This window comes from Antrostomus carolinensis, unplaced genomic scaffold (genome assembly GCF_000700745.2).
Source record: "Antrostomus carolinensis isolate BGI_N321 unplaced genomic scaffold, ASM70074v2 scaffold2448, whole genome shotgun sequence".
Lineage (NCBI taxonomy): Eukaryota > Metazoa > Chordata > Aves > Caprimulgiformes > Caprimulgidae > Antrostomus > Antrostomus carolinensis.
Genome location: NW_010330710.1, coordinates 83,521 through 106,798, shown reverse-complemented (window position 1 = coordinate 106,798; position 23,278 = coordinate 83,521). Strand labels below are relative to the sequence as shown.

The 23,278-nt window shown below is 37.6% G+C and overlaps 1 protein-coding gene across 6 annotated transcripts in view; it reads left to right on the top strand.

The window, feature by feature from the left end:
• Positions 1-202: 202 nt before the first annotated feature.
• The window catches only part of HDAC9 (histone deacetylase 9), a 93,741-nt gene continuing 70,665 nt past the window's right edge, over positions 203-23,278 (top strand). For 4 of the 6 annotated variants that reach the window (XM_010172982.1, XM_029086215.1, XM_029086217.1 and 1 more), the window contains exon 1: positions 254-308. In XM_010172982.1, coding sequence (XP_010171284.1) covers positions 287-308 — 22 coding nt within the window. In that variant the 5' untranslated portion in view covers positions 254-286. Of the gene's footprint in view, positions 309-23,278 lie in introns of all 6 variants that reach the window. The other 2 variants (XM_029086211.1, XM_010172977.1) reach the window with 1 other exon arrangement.

The window sequence follows — 23,278 nt, the reverse complement described above, 5'->3', positions numbered from 1 at the left end:
GGGGGCTGCCGAGAGGGGATCTGGGGCTTTTTCCCTCTCCCGGTAGATACTTGTGCAAATGCTTAAGCATTGCTAATTGCCGAAACGTATTATCTTACAACCCTCGCTGGAGGAGGTAGGACCGCAGAGGGTTGTGCCTGACACCCCTGTGCAAGTGCAGTGATGAATCTCTCGTGTAGCTGAAGTGCAGACTGGTTGGAATATGCTGCAGACAATTTATGAGAGTGAATCGTGTTTTTCCTCAGATGGGGTTTCTGGACGTGAACAGCTCTTGGCTCAGCAAAGAATGCACAGTATGATCAGCTCAGGTAAGAGACAGCTCCGTACCTCGGACTTCAGTGGCTTACTGGGAAAATACAGCCTAGCACGACAAGAAAACACCCCTCGTTTAAATGAGTGACTTTATTTTTGTGGGCTTTATGTAAGTAGTTGTTAAATAATTATCTCTATGTTACTACGTTACACAGCAGCTGCTGCTTTTGCGAGGAGTTTATCTCCTTCAGTCTGCTGCTTTCCAGCCAGAGCAAAATGCTCACAACTGAAATCTAGTTTGGGATTCCGTGTTTGTTTTGTTGCGTGGTTGCAAAATGGGGCTTGTGGTACAGGCTTATTCAGAGAGAGAGGTTTCCTCAGACAGCCCTTCTCAGGGGGCTGCAGTTAGAGCCCCTCATAGGCAGTTCTGGTTATTTATCTATTGTAAACAGGATTTGGTCTTTCTCTGAGTTTCTTTTTCTCCAGTTTGCATACAAAAGGAGTTTAATACTAATCCCTTTCTCTTTTCATTACAGTGTTACTTTGAAATGTCTTTAATACGCATGGCTTATTTTGTTACTTTAAAAATTGGGAACCTGACAATGACTCACTGAGATGTAGATTGGATGTGTTTTTTAATGAAGGTGTTTCAAAGCTGCTCTGAAAGAACAGTGGACATTTCCTCATGTATTTGAGGACCTATATGTAGAATGCAGGGTGAATTGTTTATGTGTACTTCACTCTTAGTTTACTCCTTTTTCTTTTTCTTTTTCTTTTTCTTTTTCTTTTTCTTTTTCTTTTTCTTTTTCTTTTTCTTTTTCTTTTTCTTTTTCTTTTTTCACAAAACTTGTCAGTGGGTCTCAGTTTTTAAAATTAATTATGTGCATAGACCACAGTTCTCTTCACATATTGCCTGTTTTGGTACACCTGTTGAGCTCATGTTTGTTTGTTTATTTATTTAAAAAATGTTTATCTTCCTGCTTTATAGAAAAAAGAACTCAAAGTTTTATTTGTGTTTCTTTCTTACATACAGTTCTAGAGCAGACTTCTAGTTTCAGATATGAAAATAAATGGTGAGAGATTGTGTTAAATGGCAGTATCTTTCCTGTTAGAAAAGACTTATATATGTCTTAAACTTCTGATTACTGTTTTCAGGGACAGAAATCAGGTGAGACACTTGTTTACAAATATGAACAATGAAGATCTAGCAATGACAGTGTGTAAAAGCAGAATTTTCTCTGAATATGTTATAGTTCTGCAAACCATCTACAGTGTCAACCTCTTGTTCAAGAATTACTGCTTTTCTTTGGTTTTCCTGAACAGCTCAGCAGGTGTCCACTGCTTTTATATTGGTCAAAGCGATAAGACTGCTTCCCCTCCCTCCTGTCAGTTTGGTTTTGGTTTGGGTTGCTTGGGTTTTTTTTTTGGTTGGTTGGTTGGTTGGGTTTGTTTTTTTTACTACTATGTCAAGTTGAAGTCAGCTGTACAGAAGTGAAAATCGGGATCTGCCAACTAATGTTGCTCGAGTAATAGCAATTTTCTCATTTGAAATACAAGGATGGGAGGTAATTTTCTGTAAGTTTATAGCTCTGCTTTTCTTCACTGCAGACAAGAATATCATGTAACAGTTGATTTTTATCTGGTATTACATTAGGCCCATATAACATATACAGTTTCCCTTGTAGTACCAAGTAGGATAGGGGGGGTTTTTAGACTTAAAAAACCAAAAAACAACCCCCCCCCAAAAAAAAAAACCCACAACAAAAACCAACTTAGTAAAGAACACTATACAGGTAAAATAAATTTAAATACATATTCTGTAGAACACAAAACATTCCTCAGTGTTTCTTTTGGCCTTTAAAATATACAATTTGACTTTAAGTAGTTGATGTTGTACATACTCTGCAGTTTAATTCATGTCACATGAAACCACATGCTGCTGCCGATTACCTTCAGTTCCCTTGAGTTCAGGGTCTTGCAGGATCAGGCCTGGTAACTTTTGAAGTATATTCTCCCTCTATGCTGCATATAGGGGAGAAAAAAATATCCAGGGTATTATGATGTGCTGTAGTGTTTAGAGTAGCTAGAATCAGTCATTTGAATTTTGCTTACTGCGATGTCCTTACTTTAAAGTTATCTTCACTTACATGTATGTGACTTTTTCTCAGGTTAAAAAATTGCACATATTTAAGGAAAAAACAGATCCCTGAACATTTGCAGTCTGTACCCTTGATATTCTTGAAATCTTTGAAGCAAGCACAACTTAAACACTCAATGGATTTTTAGGTTTGCTAGTTTCCAGATGAAATGTGCATGTATTGTGCAACTCTGATTTTAAATTGGGCTGGAGCCATCCCCAAAGAGGACAGATTCAATGGCCAATTGATATGTATTTGCAAAGCAAACTGTCTAAGGAATTTCTGACAATAGCAGGCATAGGAAATACTTCTGTCATGCGAAGCAGTTCTTCTGGTATTCCCTCAATTACTGCTTTGCCTGTCTGTCTCTATCCCTGCTTGTAAATCATACGATGAATGAGATGATCTGGCTACGTACTGATCAAAAGTCTAATTATGAATGGAGCAATCTAGATCGGCACTGACTCAAGAAGCTGTGTAATTTGCAGACACCTACACCTTACTGCAGAGAGCAGTTTCAGCTATCTTGAGAAGACTGAACTAGATTCTCCCATATGGTACTGTTGCTCTAAAATGCAGCAGTAAGTGCTGTGCATCTCTATTTAAGAAAATGATGCTAATGAATTCTTATTTGATATCATAATTATTTTAGTTTCATGATTTGCAAAATAAGTCTGGAGTCTAAAGCCTCTTCTTTAGCTGGAAGTATTATTTAACTATGCTGTTGCTTTTATTTTACCCAGAAAGTCTCAACTTCCATATGTGTGCAATGCCATACCTTAGCATTCAGCTGGCCTCTTATCTTGCCAGAATATGAGTAATAAACCATAAATCCTTGAAAAAAACCATTTGATGCAGCACAGCCCATGGTAAGAACACTCATTAAAATATAGTCAATAAATAACTAATGCAGGGCTACATTACTCAAGTAGATGTCAGTTGTGTGAACAAGGAGAAAGAACCTACCCAGCCATGGTATCTGTAGATATGGGACTTTAAGAAGTAATGCCAAGGTCATTAACTTCTGCTGATTTAATATACTGTGCTGTTTTTCCAAAGGGTAAGGTTGCTCTGTTTGCTTCACTGGCCACGTTCTGATGTACACCCTTGCATTGGCCTGTCTAAATTACACCTTGGCTTTTATTGGATAAGGCATCCTCTGCTTCCTGCCCTAAGCTGATGAAAAATCAAGAGTTCAAGGAGATCTTGAGCTTAAAGCCTCGGCTCATCACCGAGTTGACAGGTGACCCGAGCAAGTTACGCAATCCTGCTTATGTCAGCTAACTCTTCTGTGAAATGCAGAAAATGATACTTGTCAGGCTCAGGAGTCTATAGAGCAAAACTATTCTAAAGGGAATATAATGATTCAGAATTATTAACTTGATTGACTTCATCTACCTACAAGCTTGCAAAACATCTGCACCTATCACAAACGTAGTAAGTGAATGTAGTCGCAGTGTTGTATTCTCTGCACCAGTCAGGAAATTCAAGCTGTGTCACTTGAATATAAATGACAGAACCAATGCTACATGCATCATGTTGTACATGGTTTGAGAGGTCCTTATGAGCTCTCTTCCCTCAGTACACCCGGATGTACAAAATTTATCTCATCTGTTGTATCTATTGTGTGGCTGCATGACCATGTATACACTTTTGGACACCTGCAGTTATATCGCCTTTTGGGAAAGTTCTTTGGTATTTGCTCTCCTGTTCTTTTTTCTGGCCAAAGAGAACTTTCGCCTGCTCAACTGTTTCTGTGGAGAGATTGCAGAAAGCAAATTTGTTTTAAGGTTTGCTCTGGTATTAATGAATAATTTGACAAGTTTACATATCTGAATCAGGTAATGTAAACTTCTTACCACATATGCAACATTTTAATAATAATAATATTTTAAATAGATAAACTGAACTTTTTGATTCTCTTCAGAGTAATGAAAAAAACTAGAGTATGAAAGTTCAGGGAAGTTCTGGATAACAGTCAGAAAGGCTTTTGCAACACCTGCCGTAAAGGCTAGGTAGCAAAGGATCTAGTGCTTCATAGTAGTAGCTGAAGTATTTGAGTTATTTGTTACGGACGAGTACAGCCTTAGCAATTAATACAGTGAGACAAGATGAGCAACACAGACCTACAGTTAGTTAAAACCTCTCTGCTTTTAAGTAGAGGCTCTGCCCAGTAATTTATGCTGGAGAAGACATTGGTTATGAATTCAGCTGAACAAAAATGTGGTAAAATAGAAGCTGCTTTTTCTGTTTTATGTTATTGAGAAGATGTATTTTATGTTTTATGTTATTGAGAGTACAGACTGATGTTGCCAACTTCATGTGTCCTCTAATGCTGTAACATTGCTTTTACTTTCTTTTATTTTTTTAAAGTGCCAGCTTCTGGAGCCATGTGATTACCTGACAGTCTATATTTATAGGTTGTGGGAAAAGCCTGGAATAAGAATTTCAAAGTATAAGATTGACAAGAATAGCAAGCTACAAAAGATGGAAAGTAAATAACAAAGAATGCAGAATGTAGTTTCAAAGCCTTTTTGGACATCTTTTCTGATGCCATTAAACACTGCATTTAATACAAGAGGTTCACTAGTACTGGCACAAGGGCATTAGTCCCCCTCTCTTTAGTGAGTTGGGCTAAATCACTTGTTAGAAAAGAGCTTTTTACTTCAGCCATTTATATTTTAGCTGTTCAGCTTTATAACACCTATTGGTTTGGACTGCACTCAAACGCACACGGTTTCATCCAGAGCTTCCCTCCTGTAAAACTGAGTACAGAATCCATTTCATTAAGGTTTGCATTGGATGTGAGGACCATTTGTGACTCTTCCTGCTACCAGAGCTTTCATCAGACCTCTGTTTCTGTACTGACTTCTTGGCCCCTTTCTTCTGCACACTCTTTGCAGAAAAAGAAAAAGCTGTGAGAAGGCAGGATAGATAGATAGCCTGTAAACATGTGTGTATATACACATTAACTTCAGGTTTTGGTATAGATGATGGGGAAGGTTTCAGGAGTCATTGCATTTTAACCTTTTCCAACTACTGTTGTGGGTGGGATTTTTGTATGGTGAGTACAATCCAAAATATTGTAGAGAAACTATTTGGCAGATATTGTTAAACAAATGAAAATCTCAAATGCCCTGTTCTGTGGATCTCTTTAAGAGACTGACTCCTCTGGGTCAGTTATTCTTAGCCTAGTTATTTTCATCTTATGGCATTACAGGTCTAAGATTAGCCTGTTAGGCGTTATCATGCCATCTGAGTTACCTCCTAATATAACTGTGCACCGGAATGGTTATTTATAGACAGAGCATTCTGTCATTTTTGCTTTATTTCTGGTAGTTTAAATAAAGAAGAGCAACATTCAAGAAAACCCACAGATCCTTCCTGCTGCCAAAACAACATGATAACTGCCTGCTGAGGGGCAAGGATATTGTTTAAAATGTGTGCTTGCAACAGATGCAAACATCCTCTTTATCTCCTCCACTTCTACTAAAATGAGTTACCTCAGGGTACCACCACTCCTGTCTCTTCTGGAAGAGGGAGAAGAGTGCCAGATCAATGCACCAAATGACAGAGAAGATGGAGCTGTGGTTGCTGATGGGAACAAGGATATCCAGGTGCTATTTTTAGGGGCTGGCACTGTCAAGCTCCATGTTTAGTGTGAACATGTCACATATGCACACAGCTTCTCCAAAATGGAGCCATATAGTTTTGTTACATAAAAGTGATGTCTGCTGTTCAATTAACCTTCTCGGTGCTTTTCACAGGCATAACAGGAAGCTTCAGCAAACTGACACACTTTTTAGCAAACCGTTCTTTATGGCTGCTTCACAAACATTTCTGCTCACTAGAAAAACTTGAATCCTAAAGGAGAATTTAAATTTAAAAACACAGTAAGGCATGTTCTCCCCTAAAGAAGTTCACTGGGATCTTTGTGCTTGCACGTGTTCAACTACGAGCAAGCTTTTAGTGACAGTTTAGTAAAGAAAAACAAAAATACTAAAGTAGCAGATGTTCAGCTCAGTGTCGGTGCAGCCTCTGACTGTAGGTGTTGCTCAGGAAGCTGGCAATTAATAAAATAGTGAAATATTAATGGATTATAAGTATCTAATGAATGCTATCTTTTCTTTTTTACCTTTTTCCTCTAAAGAAATGGTGAGTTTCTATCTCTGTGCACATGCTGAGTATAATTAGGGGGCACCTGATGTGTTCTCCTTTAAAATGTTACAGGTATAAAAAGGCTTGTGAAATCAGTGGAAGCCTTTGCATGATTGAATGATACGGTGCTGGTTTAACTCCCATTATATAATAAGCAGCTCACTTCTCTTTGTCAGGCTGGCAGTTCTGTGCATGACTCTAAAGGTACTTTGGCATTTCATATAATCTGAGCAAAGGCAACACATCTGTTGCATTTGTTTTGTGTCTCCCAATTTTAAACTCCTTCCAGCTTGTGGAGTATGCAAACATGACAAGAGCTCCAAGAACCCAAGCGCTTTGCAGATGAATGTGCTTGAAATGCAGGATGTTTTATTATAATGATAACATGTTCCTTCTAGTAATGAAACTGAGTAGCATCAAAGGGAGACAAGAGAAGGAATGGAATGAGTTCTTTGAAAATGCCAAATATATAAATCATGTTTTTACAATCAAAGCCTATTCTCTTTCATGATCCCTGTGGTTGGAGGTATGCATGCCACAGGGAGGAACTGCAGCTATTCAATTTCAGTGAAGTCTGGCATGGAATAATGAGGAAGCTTAATGTTAATTTAATAATTTCCCCTAATTGTTCTGTTCTCAATCCAAGTTTCCTTTTTCTTTCTTGGTGCCCAAGGCCACCACCTTGTTGATGTTGTGCAGTAACAGTGTAAGAGGGAGTAGGGAAAACAGACTGTCAGTGCCTAATCTTACATTGGGACTCTTTTTGTTGTTCCCTGCTTCTCTTTAAGTTTAGTATAATATAAGTTTTGGCCTTTTATTTACCTTTTCACAACTCCTTTTCTTATAGAGACAGTAAGTTCTTAGTTCTCTTTTTTGAGATTTCATGCTGACATGAGTAATGGTGTAATTAATATGATACACAGAATGGTGTAAAAAATAGCAAAAAGAAAAGCATCAGTATGAGTCTTTATATGAACATATCTACTTTTACATGTAGATATATATTACTGAAGGACTATATAGAAATTACTTAGATGCCTCAAAATGCTGATTATAAAAATACTTGTACAACAGCTGAAATCTATTGGGATCTAAATTCAGGAGAGCGCTTTACCTTGGGAGTCTGGTAAATGCTCACTAGCCTGTGTCGTGCATATGCTCAAAACCGTTCCAGGTTCCAAAGACAGATCCACTCATTCCCACACACACGTCAGAAAGTTGGCATCCTTTTATTTGCTGTCACTGGTTTTCTTCCAGGATCTGTTTAAGAAGAAGAAAGTTTTACACTATTGTTTCTTTTAAGTATTGGCAATAGTTACCATAGAAGAAATTTCATAGGAAATAGTAAGTCTTACCTAGGAGGGTGGGGAAGGCACTGAAGATAAGAGAGAACTATGTGGGAGGTGGAAGCCAGGGGAGTTGGAAGTACTTTTCTAACTCTCCAAGAACAGAGGAAAAATATGGGTGAAAACAGTTATGGAAACAGCTTCAATTGAGACGAGAGAAGCTTCTGTCAAAAAAACCTCCAAAGCCATAATAAAGAATACATGGGAAAGTATAAATATTTTAGAATCAACTGAAGTTATAAAAAACAACTCAGAACTGTGTTATTTGTGTAGCCACACAGTAAACTAATATTCGGGGATTTCCCTTGCAGACTATTTTTCTGCTTTTTTGGCTGAGAATGAGTAATTTGTTTGGGAGAGGGAGAGGTGTGGGACACTGAGTCTGTTTATGCACACACTACAAATTCTGCTGCATCTCACTGTCCATAACTGCCTTCTGCCCTCCACCTTCCCCCGGCAAATTCAGCTCAGCTTTCCTGGAGAAGCTGCAGAGCAATCTCCCCAGAGATTTGCAATACATTCCCATCTCTGGGCCACCTGCACCATCCCTATCTTGCCTTTTCCGCTTGGCCTACTAGGCAGTTTTCTGAGCTCTGTACTTATTTTCTCAGTTGTTTTGGGGTTTTTTGGTTTTTTTTTCTCCTCTTGTGCCAATGCATACAGGGTGATAATGGTGCAGCTGGAGGACTTACAGGGAAAGAAGGGAAATTAGAAATGACAGCATCAAAGGGCTATAGGCAAAGGAGTAAGAAGGAATGCTAATGCATCCGAATTAAGTAATGGTGATGCTATAGATGATTAAGGATACTAATACTGACACAGCTATTTTGTTCAGAAAATAAATGGTTAGAAATGGAAATGATTACCCTTGGGCTAAAATTCTCAAACTTTGTCTAAAAGTGAATGCCTCTGGTCACCGCTCATACATATATACTTGTATAGGCACTGGTATGCATATACAATTGCAGAAGATGTATGTACATAGACTTACCACCAATCTTACTCCATCCTCCCTCACTGGAGACATTTTGGCATGGCTATATTAAAACTTGACAAAAATTTTAGGAATGCTGGGTTTCACAAGTTAGTTCAGGTGAGCTCAGATAAGTGCCTGAGGCAAAGTAATTTTCCTCCTTCTGCAGGCTTAGCAGCCCACAGGAGGTGGATGCACATCCTGTAAACCCCTCGGTCTGTCTGCTGTTCTTCATCTGCAGATATCCAGAGGTGTGCAGGAGCACACGTTTATTCCCGAAGACCTCAGGAACTCATTCTTAAGGAGCTGTTTTTATTATTCCCTCTAGGGAATACTATTGCTAGGTCTGTTCTGATAGTGACTGGGAGCACCAGGTGCAGGGCAGAATATAAAACATTTAGGACAAATAGGCTTTAGCATTCTGTAGATTCAGAAAGAAGGGAGTGAGTGTTGAAATCTGGACTATTGCTTTATTAATTTTTCCTCTTTCTCTCTTTTTTTTAATTTAAGTTTTTTGATATCTGTGAATACTATGTATTTGGTTATATAGATGTAAGATCTCAGTACATAGCTGTAGAGGTGACAGCTGGTATTGCTGGGAAGGAAGAGCAGCGGTCCCATCCTCTCCCTGGTCCTGGGCTCTCATTCCTCTGCTGAACAGTCATGTTCCTTGTACTGGCACAGATATTCATGTGTCTGTTGGGACTGATCTAACCAGTTAAAATGTGCCCCCTGGTTCCCTTTGCCACAGCAGGCATGTGCTATGGTGTGCGGAAGGAGAGCATCATCCTTGGGGTCAGGGGGGACTCAAGCCAGGAAGGGAAGCACAACAGTTTCTCTCTACTTCAGCTCTGGCTTATGGTGATTCCAAATAAATGTGGAACTGCTGCCCGAGAAATCTGTGTCCAGAGAATACACCCCTTGCTCCTCTCAACATTTAAAGGATAGAGCCTAAAATTTCTCACCCAATTAACACCTTGTTAAACTCCAATTAACTACATAGCACTTTATGGTAAAGTAAAATTTATGCTGATACTGTCCATATGAAGCTGTCAATAATTACCTTTCATCATCCATAGGGCACATTTCGTCTGTTAGTACAAAAGGAAAATACCTTACCAATGTCTGTGGTTTCCCATTAAGTAGAAAATTATGTCTGAGTAGGTTTCAGCAGCTGGCACCAAAATTGAACATACTGGAAGCAGTAGCTGTCTGCACCCTTGAACTATACCAGCTCTGGTGCAGTGGCATGTGAAGGGTCTTCAGGAAAGCCTGTGTGCAATTTCTGCTTCATTTTTTTTTAATCCTCTCTTTGTGGAGAAAATGTTTTGCTAGAATTTCTCACACTGTAATCCCTACTATCTTCATTTATTTTTGTAACCTAAGAGCATTCCGGTATGCCCTTATCCATTCTAGACAACCTGGAAATCAGTAGAATTCAAGTTATGGGAGGAAAATTTTCCTTCATGTGATGTTGTTCCCAGCTTGCTACCTAGGTACCCTATGGGAGGAAAATTTTCCTTCATGTGATGTTCCCAGCTTGCTACCTAGGTACCTGTATCAAATACTTCCCTATGTAAACCAAACCCATAAAGTAACTCTGATGCTGACACGCTAGCAAACACAGGCTAAAAGGACCATATAGCTGTCACAGTTGTTGCAGTTAATTTCTTACTGAGTGCAGTTTTGAGTTGAAGGCAAAGTTTGACTCTTGTGGCTGGCACTGGTCTGTGCTGTGCCCCGTGACACGAAGTACAGAAGTTTTTTGGATCAGAACCCTTCAAAACGACAATGCTTTCCACGAGAACACCTCCAGCAGAAGATGCAAGATCTGAGAGGAGAGAGGTTTTCATGTGAAACTCTGTGCAACTGAGCTGTGGACAGCCACGGACTCTGTCTCAAGTGGGACAGAATGAAAAACCAGAAACATTAGGCAGTAACATTTATGTAGGAAATAACGTGTTGCATCTCACTGTCAGAACTTGGTATTAGAATTAATTGTCCAAGCCTCCAGTAAAGAGAAGAAAACTCAGCTTTCTCCTTGTTCAAATGTTTGAACTTCATGATTATGAATGCAATTATAAAGTCTACCTGGAAGACAGTAGTTGCTTTCTGCAAAAGAGAAAGGCTGTATAGATTAATCTTACATTTCTGCACTAAATCTACTTTGTTGTTATATAACCCCTACTTGCACGTCCCAGAAGGCCCGTAGTTAGGCAAATAATTCTCATTTACAATATGGTTTTCCTCTTCCAGTATAGATGGATGTATGCTTAGGTGGATATAAATAGTATGTGTTCCATGCTAAAAAAGTGTAGTAGAGCAAATGAAAATCAGACTCTTTCTACTTATGGAAGTCTTTCCAACCTCTTAATCATCTGAAATCCAATTGGCCTTTTCCTGTTTCTGACATGGCTCCCTTTGAGATAGGATAACTGAGCTGGAATATTCCTGGTGACAAAGCTTCACTGATGAATATGAAAACTTACATTTATCCTGCTTTTTATACTTCCTGTTTCCATTTTTGAATCTTGCTGTACATTGACCACGTTGTCACTGAGCTGTCTGCGATGACAGCCATCTGTTTTTAAGGTTATAATAAGGTTAATGAAGCACAGTAAGGTATATTCCTCTCATTCCTTCCAATAGAAATTGCCATGTGAATTACATATGAAAAATGAGTGTACTCTTCTATTTTGTTTCCCAATCACAAGGCTTTATGAGCACCTCTGGCATTCCTCAGAACCTTCCATGAAATATCCTGAAGAGATTTGTTTCATCTGTGGTTTTAACCCAATTAATCTTTTTTCCGTTATTATTCTTTCTAGGCCTCTATTAAAATAGCAATTGCTATTGCAGCACTGCACTATCAACCTTTTCTTAAATTCTAAAAGAATATTTATTTTCCTTCTGCTTTTTAATCTTTAAAACTGTTTCTGATTGGTGGTAGAGTTCTTGTAACTTCATGTAAAGGCCAGAGTAGGACCCAAGCTCCTGTGAGAGACCTTGTGAAGGACATTTTGCAAGTCCAGCTAAGTCTGTGGACCAGTACCCAGTGTCACAGAGCCACTGAAATCCAGACCCTTTTTTAGTCACCATTTTATTAATGTTTTGAAATCATTTTTTATGTTTTTGTGTCTCAAAATATGCATGCAGTTATAACTCAGAGCTCATGACTGCATCCTACAAAGTCAGTTTGCATCAGACTTGATTTGTTCCCTCAATATCTGTGGGATTAAAACAAGGCAAATTTAAACAAAAATTGTCTCAGTTGTGGCTGTTAACATAGCATGCAGTTTCTGAGAGAACATAAGGAAAAAGAATATCTCTTTCTCTTTCTTCTTTCAAGATTACTTACATGGCTCTTGTTTGGCTAAAATAATTTTTGCTAAATCTGTTGTAAAATTAATCTGTAAGCTCAGACAAAACATGAGAAATTTTAAATTCAAAACAACTTCCTTTAAAAATATCAGGAGATTAAAGCAATTGCAGTATTTTATGCATTTCAACCTTGTCTAGCATGTTCACAGTTATAATGGTATAAGCAGATTATATGTAAAATGAACAAAGTATTTTTACTTCACCATGCATTTGCAATACTGTCTGTAGTTGTGGTCCAAAGAGTTTAAAATGAAAATAAAATAAAACGATTACAAATCTGATATAAATACTAGAGGATAAAACATATGAAGAGGGATTAAGGGAGCTATATTTATAGTTTATAACAGAGAGAGCTCGGGGGACATGGGCACAGACTATAAATAACTTCAAGGTAACAATATAAATGAAGGAAGGGAATTATTTGTTCTCAAAAGATGGTGAAGCATGGAATAATAGCCTAAAGCAATGAAAAGCTTAGGTTAGATGTTAGAACTTTTTTCTAACAGTAAGAGCTATGGAGAGCATAGGCATAAATAAATAAGGTAGAAGGCTGAAGCAATACCTCAAGCACCAACTACAGCTATTTTGGCTACAAATTAAAATTACTCGTAGATGGTATCATGCTACAAAATTCACAGGGCTAGACTTAGTGGTGCAAATATTTTAAAAAATTTTCTTACCTGTTATATTTTATAATACTCACATTTCATGGTATGTATTAATTTCCCATGGAGACTACATAGATACAATACTCCTTCCAAAATTATTGTGTGACTTTAACCAAATTAAGTGAAAAAAATAACATTATTAGTCAATTATAACCTCTTTTAATACTGGGATTATAAAGTTGTATTATTTTAATCAAAGTGGTGGAGTCTCCTGCTATTAGTTGTTCTGGTGAGAAGGAAGAAGCCCTCTATTCTCATCAGTCCCCAGATGAGACGGTGGCTTTTGAACTCTGTAACCTTAGGTTGCTGATAGCTTGTGTGAATCGTGCATGGTGATGTCAGAACACTGGCCCTTTGCTGAGTACTACTGACTTGACTAGAATGAAATGACCGACGTATCTTGGGTGCTGGCCTGCTTCAAAGTGAACCTTGATACGGCCATGACAGAAGGAAAAGGGGAGAGAAAGATCACGAATCCCAGAACGAATTGGAGTGTTGTAACCATCCCATTGCACCCAGCTGCAGAATTCTTGAAACAATACAGTTCTCTTATAGGTCATCGCTGTACATGTTTTGCTTTGTTCCTCCTTTAGTTTGGGGAGGAGCTGTGTCTGGGAAGCTTCTAACACTGGAAATTTTATTTTGCAGTTTAAAACTTTTAGACAAGATACTTTCACTGTAACCCAGCTAAGAAAGGCCATGTCACATCATGCCATCAAGAAAACAGAAGAGGTTTGAAAGACCAGAGTTCTTTCGAACTGTTGTCAAATATGTTTGAGAGTATGTGTGTGTGTGAGAGGGAGAAATCAATTGAATAAAGGTGAAAAATTGCACAGATGTATTTGAACCTTTACACATGACATACCACTTACTTGATCATTCAGCAAATGTGTGACTTTTCCAGTACTCATGGGCTTTTCATACGTCATGAAAGCAATATGACAAAATACTGCAATATGACAGTGCAAATATTAAAATTAATATGACAACTGCTTTTGTCTTTCCTTGTCTAACATCTAATCCATTAGACAATAGTAGTTTTGAGGGATTTAGGACTTTAGTTGTTACATGCAATGTCTGTAGTAAATATTGTTTGAGTTAACATTGATCAAATCGTGTAGATGTGTTTGGCTAACATAACTTCAAGAAATATGTGTATTTGTACAAGGAAAGGAATATAATTTCTGCTCATTTCTGCCCAAGATTTCATGCTCAGTAGCTTTACACGCTTGAGCTATTAGTCCTGTCAGACATCTCCAATTCTGTTAAATCAGGCAGGGTCTGCTCTTGAATTAGAGGCTTCTGGGCACACCTGAACCTAAGGTTTTTAACCAATAGTGGATTGGATCCAGTGTATAATAGCTCAGAACATGGGCCTTTAATCTCTCAGCCATTTAGTTAATACTTAGCTCTTTTCTCTGTCTTTCCTCTATACCTCTTAGCTTTTAATTTTCTCAGCTTTCAAAAATCTCTGTCTTAAGATAGTTGATAATATTATTTCATGTGGATAATAGAGAAAAAAAATAAAATCCTGTATGGTAGAGGGCAGCAGGGATAGGAATTTGATTTTATACTCACCACCTCTTTTTGTCATCTCTTCTTGGCTACACTCAAACCCACGTTTCCTCTTTGGTCAGATGGCAACACTGGAAGAACGTCTTTTTCTCACTCAGTGGTCACCCTTTGAAATATGGAGTGCCCCACATGCCAAGTGCCTCTGGTGGTACAGTGCTGTTAGGAACACTGGATACCTCTGGTCCTCCTGGATTTGAGATAAGTTTTTGAGAGAGTACTGGTCATAGCCTTGGAAATCATCAGTAACTGCCTGTTGTCCCTCTCTGTGGAGCAGGCACCGGCTGCCTTCTGGAGTAATTAGTCTCATTTCACTCCATGGTCTTCAGATCTTATGTGTTGTCTGAATATTGACAGTTTTCTGCATACTGATAATTTCACTCAGATGAAACAAATAGGTTTTGGGAAAGCTCCAGCCTTTAAGTGATTAGACTCCTGGGAAATGAGAGATCTGATTTATGAAAACTTTTAGTATAGAGTTGTGTGTTTGCAACGTGTATAAAGTGTATTATTTCTTGATTTCTCTTTCTTTGCAGGGTTTGCCATAATCTTTTTCTCTGTCACTTGTGAGTCTATTTTCCTCCAAGCTGGGAAAGTTGTATCTCGTGTCATAGATGGTGTTTTCCAGGGGTTTCTTTTTGGGATGACCCATACAGTATATAGCAGAGCTTGCTGATGCCACCTCTTGGACTTCTCTGAATTGCACTGCTTTACACTGGCAGAAAAGCTCAAGGGTGTTGGCACATCATAGTAGATACACAGAGGTCCTGTACACCCAAAAGTACTCCTCCCATCTTGGAGGAAATAAGGTGGAAGTGTTTATAATCTGGGTGGTTTGGGATTCTTTGGCCTGAAGTATGTTTTACGTGCAAGTTGTTTATGTTAGTTATAAGGCCGCTATGTGTTAAAAGGAAAAAGAACCTTGGGGAGTGCTAAAAATTAGAATTGACTAAATTTAATTAAGAAAAATAACTGTTAATTTCCCAAGATTATTAAAATAGCACTTGCATGTTGACTAAGACTTTTTGGATCAAAGCATAAAGAACTCAATCTGCAGCTTATCGGATTTCCATTGAGTTAAAATGACTCTAAGATGAAATGTCTAATTATTTGGCATGCATAGTGGCACATTTCAGTATTTATTGTTTGTTATATTTTGAATGAGCTGTCCATAAATATTTTCATATATTTTTCTGCCAAGAGGCATCTGTCTTACACTGTAAAAATACTTATCACTTTATTTCACCTTCTTGACTGACAGTATCCTTGTTTCATGTTGACCTTTCCCAAAGTTAAAGAAGAGCAAGTCAACTTTTTTCTTAATTTCGATTTTTATTGGCATTTTTTCCATTGTTCTTTCTCAATTCATGCAAAGCTATGGAATTTATTTATTTATTTATTATTTATTTATAGACCTTTGGAGGGCTTGGACTCTTCCTTAATGTGGTAAAACCTGTCCTTGTGAGGGGAAACACCACTAAATAAGAAAATCCAAAGACTTTAGAAAATAATTTCTAATTTGAAAAAAAAGGGTTTATTTGCATTTTGACTGTGCAGATTTTAGAATTCACTCAAATTACTTGGATAATTTGTTACCACAAAATAGGAACAGCTCTCAGTTATAATGATAACAGTCACTTTCAGCTTTCTAGCAGACTCCCCTAGGACATGCTTGCTTACTTGATAGAATGTGTACTGTCCAGTAGGTGTGTTACAGTTCCTGTCCACTTTGTCTCCTAAATAGTGCAAGATGTTGATCAGTTATTCACAGTGATACAAATAGATAACCAATTTATCCAAAATTTTAAGATTTATTGCTTTTCCAAGATCAATGATTTTAAGTATGTCTGATGCTAGCTGGTAAAGTCTGGGATTAAATTGCCATTTTCTTTCAATCACTTGTCTTTATATATAGAAAAATATTCAGAAAAAGTTATCCTCTGATGTGAAATTTCATTTACTTGTGCTTAGGCTAAAAGCAAATGTTGTGCACATGTGAAGGCTTACATACTTTTACAAACTTGAAAAGGAAAGCATGAAATTAAATAATATTCTTACTTATTATAGAAAGAGCAAAATCACATGCTGCTGGTGTTCTTCAGTCTTTCAGGTTATATTTTATATTTAGAATGAGCCCCAGGGCTTCCTTGCACAGCTGAACCTGAAGCCTCTGCAAAACTACATATTACGCATTTCTTCAGCACCTGTGCCTACACTGCCATTGTTGTTGCTTGAAAAGTGAGAAAATGACAGGCAGTTAGGCTATCTTGAGCTCCCTGTCACTGAAGTTACTTTGCTGTAAGTAAGCAGAGAAGTAAATGAAAGCTGTTATCCCTCTTTTATTACTGCACCGTGATCACGCCATTGGTAAGAGCTCCAGGACATGTACAGAGGTCAGTGTGGGGAAAGGCCATAGTTTATTCAGTTTTCTAAATCTGGAAATAAATTATCAATAAATAAAGTTTCAAATAAAATGATGTGCTGTGCCTATTTAGCACCGTATGGACTTTCTCCCTCAAGCTGTTGAATATTCTGGTTCTGATCCAAGAAGAGCAGTACCTTATGTTTAAAGCTCTATTGTTTAGACACCCATAAATTCTTCATAAATCTGAAATGTTATATATTATATGGATTATATTCTGGATCTCACTTCAGAAATCTGATCTACGGAAAACCTTTTGTTGACAGATTCCCAAAGCAACAGGTCAAGAAAAGGTTCCTTATGTTTAAGAGTTAGGTGAAACTGAAAGACCATATAATGATTTTTGAATTATTACTTTCTAAGAATGATTACAATTGTTATGGTAAAATGATGAAGTCCTACACTTCCTACTGTCACAGTAAATGTCACCAGATCTTTGACTCAGCACACTGAAAAGTTTTGTGTGGTCATAAATATTCAAATAAATATTCAAAAAATATAATAATAATTTAAATTAATACAGGGAAATGAATTTCTGGTCTCGTGCTTACAAAGAACTTGGTGAAGTTATTTGTGTAGTAAGGAAACAACAGGACTCAGAAGTTTATATGAGGCCTCACACTGGATAGACTAATTGTCAGTTACCTGGAATTACCTAGGCTTTTCAACAGGCAAGGGAAAATGCATTTGATAGCAAGGTGGAATAATTATCAAGTCCCATACGTTATATATTACCCTTTGTTTTTAACCATCTGTTAAAAGGAAAGAATAAGTCTTTTCTTTCATTGCCAATAACTGTTTAGCTTATCAGTATATTGTTTTTTCTTGTCTGTTAAAGCCACAAATTTGTATCAGATTAGAACAGAATTGTCATTGTACCATTGTAGTGATCAAAAATTATGAGGCTTACTTGTAAACAAATTTATCTTTGAGATATTCAGACTAGCATGATGTGCTACTAACATATACAATTCAGAAGGAAATTACACTAAATATTTGTGAGACATGTGGAAGTGCCATTCATCTGTCTACTAAAAAGGAGATGTTTTTTTTCACCCCTGTTGTTTTTGGCCAAAACATTTCAACCATTTTTGAGAAGGAGCTACTCAAAACTGTTATGTCCTTGATAAGTTCCATCAATCTGCCTCATTCTAGAGCACGAAACTCTGGTGCTTTCTGTGCTTTAGGTCAGGAACCTGGCATGTGGTATTTGTGTTTGAAAGGTGACTTTTCTCTTTCTCTGTGCAAATCTATTTTTGTTGGCTGAATTTAAATTGCAGATCAAGTTTTACTATTGTGCTGCTGATAAAATGTCAAGGTATTCTGTCTTCAATTAGCATGTTGCAGTCTTCTCCTTTTTAGCAGTTTTGTTATTCAAGACAGGGCAGCTGAAAGCTGCCCTGGTCTAATTACAGATACCCAAATTGAAGCGTGGAAGGAGTAGACTTTGATGAAAGGCCAGTTGGAAACTGGAAGCATAAGGGAGAGGACAGAAAAAAAGAAAACTGAATGGAAACGGAACCGACTGGTCAGCCAAGGAGACTGTGTCTGGTTGGGAACTACTGAGGAGCTCGGGCATGGTGGGAAGGGTGGGACTGGGTGAATGATAAGAGCCAGGAGCAGCTGGGATGGAAGCAACAAAGAATGAATGGAGAACCTGAGAAGGGACAAAAGTGCAAGAAGCCAGTGGGAATAGGAATTGCATAATCACATCACATTTTCTTCCTGTAGGACTTATGCCTTGTCTATGTCTAGAGCGGATGAAAGATGAAAATGTTTCTATAACTTACTTGTTCCATGCTTGACTGCAGGCATTATTAACTTCATTCTGTTTGTACCCTACTCAGTATGTAAAATTCATTAATTTCTTCACGAGCTCACCTTTTGCAACTTTCCTAAATATTAATATATGCACACAACACCTTTTGTGAAGTGTGGGAGGTTGTTGTTGCTGTATTATGGATGGGAACTAAAGTGCAAAGCTTTTAAAATACCCACATACCAAATATCTATGAATTCAGGATGCTCTGATTAAACAGATAAGGGCTTGAGGTTTCAGCGTGCTTACTTTATATAATACTGTTATTTAAAGCAGAGTTTGGGAGCTTAATATTGCAGTCTGAATAGAGTCTTATTAACATAGACAGTTAATGTGAAAATGTTTAATTCATCTTATTCATCTTTAAAAATCCAAACATTTTTGTGAGGCAGAAGATGATTTATCTTTATCTGGGGTGAAGTGAGCTTCACTACAGGCAAGGAATAATTAACTGAGCCTTCTGCCCTGCTTCATGAAAATGTTATATATGATTTCTAAGAGTCATAACATTTTCTTCCAGCACATCATTGGTTTGGATTTTGCTAAAGCCTGTTTAGGTAAGAATTGCTGAGAGTAAGTGACTGATACAAGATAAGTGCATAATATAATATTTCTGAGAAATGCTGTCCATTTTTGTAAACTATCTTTGGTTCTTCTTTGTTTCCAGTGGCTTTTCTACAACATGCAAACTCTTATTTTGCTGACTCACTGTTACGGTTTCAGAAAAATTCTGTAAACAAATAGTATCCATCTGTATTCATTAGCACGTTTTCCATTGTTTAAGGTTAACTTTGGATATATTATCAAAATATCTATGGATATTTTACCTTTGAAACCATAATTAGCTGGCAATAGCAATAAAAACACCTAAAAGGTGTTCTTCAAGCTTATGAAGATCACAAAACTGGGAAATCAGGGTATGTCAGAATTAAGCTACTTGTGCAGGTCATTATAAATCATGCACTTATTCTGGGGAACGCCTAGAGCTTGTATAAAGGATAGAAAGCATTTACTGTGACAGGCAGTTTGGGGAACACTTTGCACTTCGATTACAGTGACCACAGGCTTATTCCAAACCTGCTACCTCAGAATACCAAAAGCTGTCCTTTCCAGTGTTTTGGGAGTGACTGCCACATCTCTGAATCTGTCTACAAGAATTCCGGTCTCTCAGTGGCACTTCTTGGTGGCTTCTTAAGTTAGGACAAGAAGGAAAAGCAACAGCTTTTAAGTATCATATCTTGCCAGCTGACTCCAATAACCACCTGGACAGAGCTGGAATGAACAGGGTAATGCTGAAGTGGGATGGATGAGGAAGAGAGGAAAGGAAGAGGAGGAAGTAGTAATGCTTCTCCTGGGAGTCTTTCCCGAAAACTTACAAACAGTCATGAGGAAATTATTTACTGTCAGCCTCTCTCCAATTAATCAGCTTGGTTCTCAATGTAAGCCTGATTGTGTTTGTAACCACGTGGGATTCACATTGCTCATAGTCAGGAAAACTGAGAAACAGTGGTCTACTGCATGTGCAATTCTGACAGGTAGGAGAATTTCTTTCTTCTTTAGTAAATTACTTGGTGGTTGTCTGCGTTATAAAGATGTAGATACTGTTTTTACATCTCAGTTAAAATCCCTAATTCATGGAAGTTGGACCCTCTTGAGATCTTTCTCTGATGCTCTGCAGTCACTTTTACAGTGAGAGCGGAGGAACATGGAGTGGTTCAGTGCTCCTTCTGAACGCGCCAAGCTGACTCCTCACTGTGCATCTCTCCCCAGTTCTGTGCGAGATCAGGCTTTCTTGCAGCCAATACACTGGATACATTTAGTTTTGCATGTAAAAATGTTAATATGTTAAGGAGGAGTAGGGGTAGAGAGAGGTACATCCTGGTTTTGCTTAGCTGTTTCTAAATACTTCTGCTCTGTCTCCTTAGTTTCTGTCTAGGAAGCAGAACTGACCAATTTCTCATTGCCTTCAGGAATTATCTTCTCATGCAGAACTTCAAAGCTTTAGTCTTACACATGTGTTACCTGGAGACAGGAATATACCCATTTGAAAGGGCTTGAGTCAGTGGAAATTCATTGGAGTGGTTGTTATTGGTAGTGCTCAGGTCAGAAATGACAAATCCATTTGCTTTATAGCCAGAGTTTCTCTATTGTGGTCACTGTTCAGATCTGCTTTGCTTTCTGAATTAAAATGAGCCATGCAGTTAAGTTACCAGATTAAATTCACCCCTTTAAATTCTGTGTTTACCTACTAAAAGCATTAAACAAATGTAGTGAAAATAAGGCCTCTGATTAACTAAGTATATAATTTGTTGATATGTGAAAGAGCCTTGGCTCACTCTTTGTGCTTGCTTGTCCTTATAATATTTCCATTGACACAGGGAATCCCATAACAAGAGTGACAAAAGAGTGGCTATTCCAGATTACAAGCCTGGAATCAATATTAAAAAATAAATAAATAAATAAATAAAATCACAAATAAGCAATTTTGCAGTCCATACACTAAAGTGTCTTCCTGACACTTGGACTGTCTTTTGAATGATATCTCATAGTCTTACATAGGTCAGCTTCGTTTATGGAGCATGCTACTCTTTTAAAGTAAAGCTATCATAGTGTTGTAGATCCTTTTTGTAAGCTAGAGTTAGAATAATTCATGACTTGGGGAATACATTCATATCTTTATAATCTCATTAGATTTAATATTTTTCTTTTTTGTAAGTCCCTGATTTTTCTAGTTTTAAAGGAAGTATTTCAAATGTCATCACCAATTTGAATTAATGACGTGAACTACAGTCATGATTCCTTATGATACCTACAGCTTCTGAGCTGCAAAGGAAGGGCAAGTGATGTGGAGCTAAGGAAGCTCCATTTTGTTCTTTCCCTTCCTTTCACATTCAGGTAACTCCCACTAGGGACATAATCTTAGTTTATAAAGCTTTAGTAATATGCAACTATTTATTAATAGAAATAATAACAGTATTAATAACCACAATAGTAATAGCAATAGAAGTAATAACAAATTTGGACTATGTTGCTTCTCCCAGTGGTAATAACCCACAGATACAAAAGCTAGACAGATAGACAGGAGAAAAACATGGGTGGATTCTCACTGTGAGGTCTTGTTTCAAAGCAGTATTTTATTCCCACAGCAGAAAGCAGTTCTTTTGTTAGCATCAGTTCCTTTTTGTGTACTTCTCGGTAGGTACACAGTGCAGAATGGAAAGGGAGCATGAAAGACACTAAAGGAAAAAAGATAAAACAAGAGTTAGGATATCGGTTTCATTAGTGCGGAAAAATGAGATGTGGAGAGAAAGGAACAGTGCAGAAAGTAACATGGTGTAGGTGGGGGTAACTGGTTAATACTGTGAGCAACTCAAGCTCTTTTGAGGAGGATGAGAAAGCATTACAGAAAAGCAGGAACGATAGTCTACTGAATTACAAACAGCAAACTGGCAAAAAAGAGTTAATTAAGTTATATCCTGGCAACAGAAAATCAAATATGAGATGACATTTTAGCTGTGAGGCCCACTTTAGGCTGTTGAAAAGTAGTGGAGTACTAACCATGTTCTATTTTTTCCACAGCCTCAAGAAAACCTCATGGCTGCAGTGTCGCTGCTAATTTGATTTTACATTTCATCACGCGTTAGTTTTCTAAAGTTCATTGTATGTCTTCTCGAAGCTTTTGCTAGATTTTTTTTACATTTTAAAGGTAGAGAGTTGTGAATGATGATTACACCTTCTCTATACTATTAGTATAACAGTTTACATCATGATTAAATGTCTTAGCAGAATTAGGAGTAAGTAGTCTACCTCCATAGAAATAATTCTGTAAATTAGTGGAATTTTACTGAAACAAATGCCACTAACAAGGCTGAAGAGCTAAATGGAAACACGTGCTCTGAGCTTGCTGTTAGGTAGTTTGAGGGCATATCTCTGCTGTTATGTTATCTCTTTAATTTGGGTACAGGATTGTTTTCCTTATTCATTTAAAAATGAATGAGAGAGAGAGAAGGAAGTAGCCATACTAAGCCTATATTGTTTCTACAAGGGTAGCTTATAAACAGATTATCAAAACAAACATTTGTGCCACTCTTCATTCCACAAATAGAGAGCTATCTGATAGTAGTCAGCATGGTACATCTTGTAGAGAACTTGAATTTAATACCAGTGTTAGGCTTTATGTAAGAAGATAGCCTATAAAACTGGAGCCCTGCTTTGCTGTGTCGACATGTCTGGAGCTCAGAATAAAATTGAGTTTCCTGCTTTAGCTGTAGCTTCGTCTTAAAATAACCTGAAGAAATTATAGTTCTGATTACAGAGAAAGTGAAGGACTTAGAACGTTTTCCTAATAAAGCCGTGGGATGACACAAGGCTTAGTCATCTGTAGTCTGTAACAGGCATTTCAGAGAGGGAAACAAGCCTTTGAAATTGGATAATTTCATTTGCAATCAGGCTTAATTATTTTAAGAACACAGAAAACCTTTGTTTTTGGCAAAAATAATAATCTGGAATCCAATTAGAGGAGAACAAGCTGTTTTAAATATAATGGATG